The 3747-nt window shown below is 40.0% G+C and overlaps 1 protein-coding gene across 1 annotated transcript in view; it reads right to left on the reverse strand.

Moving 5' to 3' along the window:
* The window catches only part of LOC106012666, a gene marked incomplete at its 3' end in the record, with an annotated part of 20793 nt that overhangs the window by 3299 nt on the left and 13747 nt on the right, over nt 1-3747 (reverse strand). Inside the window, 1 exon segment of the mRNA XM_013086284.2 lies at nt 1320-1464. Coding sequence (XP_012941738.1) covers nt 1320-1464 — 145 coding nt within the window.

Consider the following 3747-nt stretch of genomic DNA (forward strand, 5'->3'; position numbering starts at 1 on the left):
AGGGGGGGAGGTGGGAACAGGACTTTTTATCTCATCGTCTATTTGTCGGTGTATCATCGTCTATTTGTCGGCGTATCATCGTCTATTTGTCGGTGTAACATCCTATATATTTTGTCGGTGTATCATCGTCTATTTGTCGGCGTATCATCCTCTATTTGTTGGCGTATCATCCTCTATTTGTCGGCGTATCATCCTCTATTTGTCGGAGTATCATCATCTATTTGTCGGCGTATCATCGTCTATTTGTCGGTGTATCAATGTACGGTATTTGTGATCTCCAAATCTGGTGTTTAGCCATTTGAGGAGACAGCCATTATGTTATGACGTGGTGGAATCAGGTGCTCGTCCATTTTTGGGTATGTAGAGTTATTGGTATCACCTGAAAGCGTATTCATTTGTCTTGCTTTCAATGAAATAATGTCCAGCTAGCTTGAATAGAAGTCGAGATATTTGTGACTAAAGAAAGTGGGGTAGCCTGGTTTCAGTGATTAAATTAATGAGAAAATGGCCGCCAAAGTTTGGTAACTTGAATAGCTTAAGAGGCCTTCAAAACTGAAAATTACATACTTAAACAAGGTTTTTTAAAAGTAAAATTGACATGGAAATGTGTATACATATGAACAAGAAAGGTGTTTAGCCAAAAATCAAAATTTCTATAAAAATTGCTAAACCGGTGGGAAAATGCCTTTTTCTTCGACTTTATTATGTTGACGAGAGCCTGATTTCAACATGATGCCTCACAAGATAATGTGAACGTGACTTCCCATCTCATCGCCTCACAAGATAATGTGAACGTGACTTTCCATCTCATCGCCTTTTTGTCGGTGTATCAATATACGATATTTGTGACCTCCAAATGTGGTGCTTAGCTAATTGAGGAGAAAGCCATTTGTTTCCACTTAACTCTCTAAACCCTGAGTTTCTTTCCTTCGTTTCCCGGAGTTTTTTCTACAGTCACCTAAACCTGGTGCACGATGTCCCATTGTAACCCCCAAAAGCTTGCCTGCAACTTTTAAATTGTGGACACAAAGGCTTAGTCATTATTAAAAAACTAGGGTTGGGAAAAGTTCAAAAGACAAGCAAAAACTATCACGACATGAAAGGAAAGAATTGTCACTAGATCTAGTATCAGACGCTCCCAGCGTCGTATCGGTAGGGCAAGGCCCACTTTTGTAGGTCAAGATTTATGGAAACCTCCTAAATCTGGGTTAGTCCGCTGTCCTTCAAAGCGACGAAATTCTCCATAAACTCTAAATTGTGTGGAAGGAAAGAGTGGGAAGAGCTTTATTCTGTCGCACGTGCTGTCAAGTCGCTCTCACCTTCACTGTGTTTGGGTAATGCTTTGGGTAGGAAGGCTGGGCAAACATTTTTTTGATCTTGTCAAAATCTTTGAAAGCCGGGAGCTCGTCTCTGCTGATTTTGTGGATGATCGTTCTCTCGGGGGGCTGGGCTGAGCGAATTTTTCTGAAGACGATAAAAAAAGAAAGAAAATTTGGTCAAAGAATAGTCGCTTTTAAATACAAGGGGGCTATCCCGAGAAAGCTTTTTGAGAAAATCGAAGGAAAAGTTTTTGCCCCTTGTTCAGTTTAATCAAAAGACAAGGGGAGTTTTCTCTAAAATCAAACAAATATACTCACCAATGAAACCAAACTTCTCCTATAAGAAGGGCAATGTCCACTTTTGGTGTAGGTCAAGATTTCTGGAAGCCCCTGACATCTGGGTTACCCCCCTTGTCCAAACAAGAGAAGGAGCAGACAAGACATTCACGCATAAAAACCCACCACAGTCTTTATTGTGCACATGTGAGTTTGTTTTAGCACACGTCTTATGCACGAGAGAAATGGCTCAAGTCGAAATTTACTCAAAAAACGCACACAGGCCAAGATGTCACGTCACCACTCGGCAGGTGACGCCTTCTCTCGCTGCTAGTGAGCAAAGAATTGTCCAAGTCAGCGAAACAGTTTCTCCCAAGGTCCTAGAGGATTATTGTAGTTTAAAAGATCTAATAAACTGGCTCTTATCCCCACTCAGCCCGTCCTTTTCTTTTCGAATGGGAGAAGAAGTGCCAGGTAGTCTTTGGAAGAAGCTGCTAAATCCTCACAACCCCCCTCCCTACCCACCAGGGCAGTGCTACTGACTGAAGTGTCTTTAGGCCATTCAGAAAGGGGGGATATTAACATGTTGTTATACATAGTAGAATTGTAAATGGGCAGATTTATCAATGTCATGCTCATACATACTGTGCCGAAACAACATAGGGGAACTGCTGCTTTTTAATGTTGGAATCATCTTTAAAGCTTGTTCATTTTTCTTGATTTCAATTTGTGAAAATACTGAACTATCTTGAATAGAAGTCCAGATGGTTGCGATGGAAGGAGGAGGGGTCGCCTGGTTTCAGAAATAAAACTATGGAGAAAATGGCCTCAAAAGTTTGATAAATCCACAGATTGAGAGGCCTTTGGAAATGGAAATTTACTTTTTTTGTGCCTTTAATCAACGCTTTTCAGTAAAATCAACACTAAAATGTGTTTTAAATAGTATTAAAAGGTGTTGAGCGAAAAACTAATTAAAACAACAACTGACAACCAAATGGAAAAATGTAGTTTTCTTTGATTTGATTATTTTGACGAGCGCCTGATTTCACCACGATGCCTCACATATGGTTAAAGAATGACTGTGGTACTGACGTCATGACTTTTCGTATTTTCTTTCAAATCCCAAAAGAAAAAATAGCATTATACGTGCACTTTCTATCCTCGTCTCCAAACCCTTACGTCAGAAGTAATACTTCATGGATCACTATCAAAAGGACAAAGCAAAGGTTTTCTAAGGTAGAAGGTCAACATGTGAATCCAGGTCATGTCAAACTCCACTTAAGCTTGACTTCCATCTCGAGCACTCCTCCATAACTTCAACATGCCACAATCAATGCCCTGTTATCTCTCGTCCTCTCCCATAACTAAGTAGATATGTGTCACGACGTGGTGGAATCAGGCGCTCGTCAATTTTTGGGGATATGGAGTTATTTCTATCATCTTGTAGCCTGTCCATTTGTCTTGCTTTTGGCCGGAAAAAAAGTCCATTATCTTGAATAGAAGTCGAGATATTTGGGATTGAAGGAGGTGGGGTCGCCTGCTTTCAGACGTAAAATTAGCGAGAAAATGGCCAAAATATGCCAACAGCCATAGCTAGAGAGTCCTTGGAAGTTGAAAATGTACACTTTGTGAGTCTTTAATCAACATTTTCCAGTAACATCCACACAGAAATATGTTTTCAAATTGACCTAAAAGGTGTTGAGCCATTTTTTAAATCGAAAAAGAATTCCGGAACCGGTAGAAAAATAACGGTTTCTTCGATTTTCTTATTTTGACAAGCGCCTGATCTCACCACGATGCCCCACAGATGCTATCACAGAGCTATCGATCAGGGAATAGAGAAGAAACTATTTACAAACTCCTTGCTATTGAGACTTCAAACTTCTTAGAGCATACACATGCAGGTATAAATGAAAATTTTAATTATATGTAAAGTGTGCTGACAAAATGAGTTACTTCTCGGATTTGAACATTATGGAAATAAATACATCACGCTTAATAATAATAATAATAATAAAGATAGCATTTGTATAGCGCATATCCCCGCTCAGCAGCAGGCTCTATGCGCTTTACACTATATTATTACCCCAGCAGACCATAGAACACTCCGAAACATTCTCAGCTTCCCGGGAAGCATACAGTGCAAGCAGCC

The sequence above is a fragment of the Aplysia californica genome, unplaced genomic scaffold (genome assembly GCF_000002075.1).
Source record: "Aplysia californica isolate F4 #8 unplaced genomic scaffold, AplCal3.0 scaffold00451, whole genome shotgun sequence".
In the NCBI taxonomy this organism is placed as follows: domain Eukaryota; kingdom Metazoa; phylum Mollusca; class Gastropoda; order Aplysiida; family Aplysiidae; genus Aplysia; species Aplysia californica.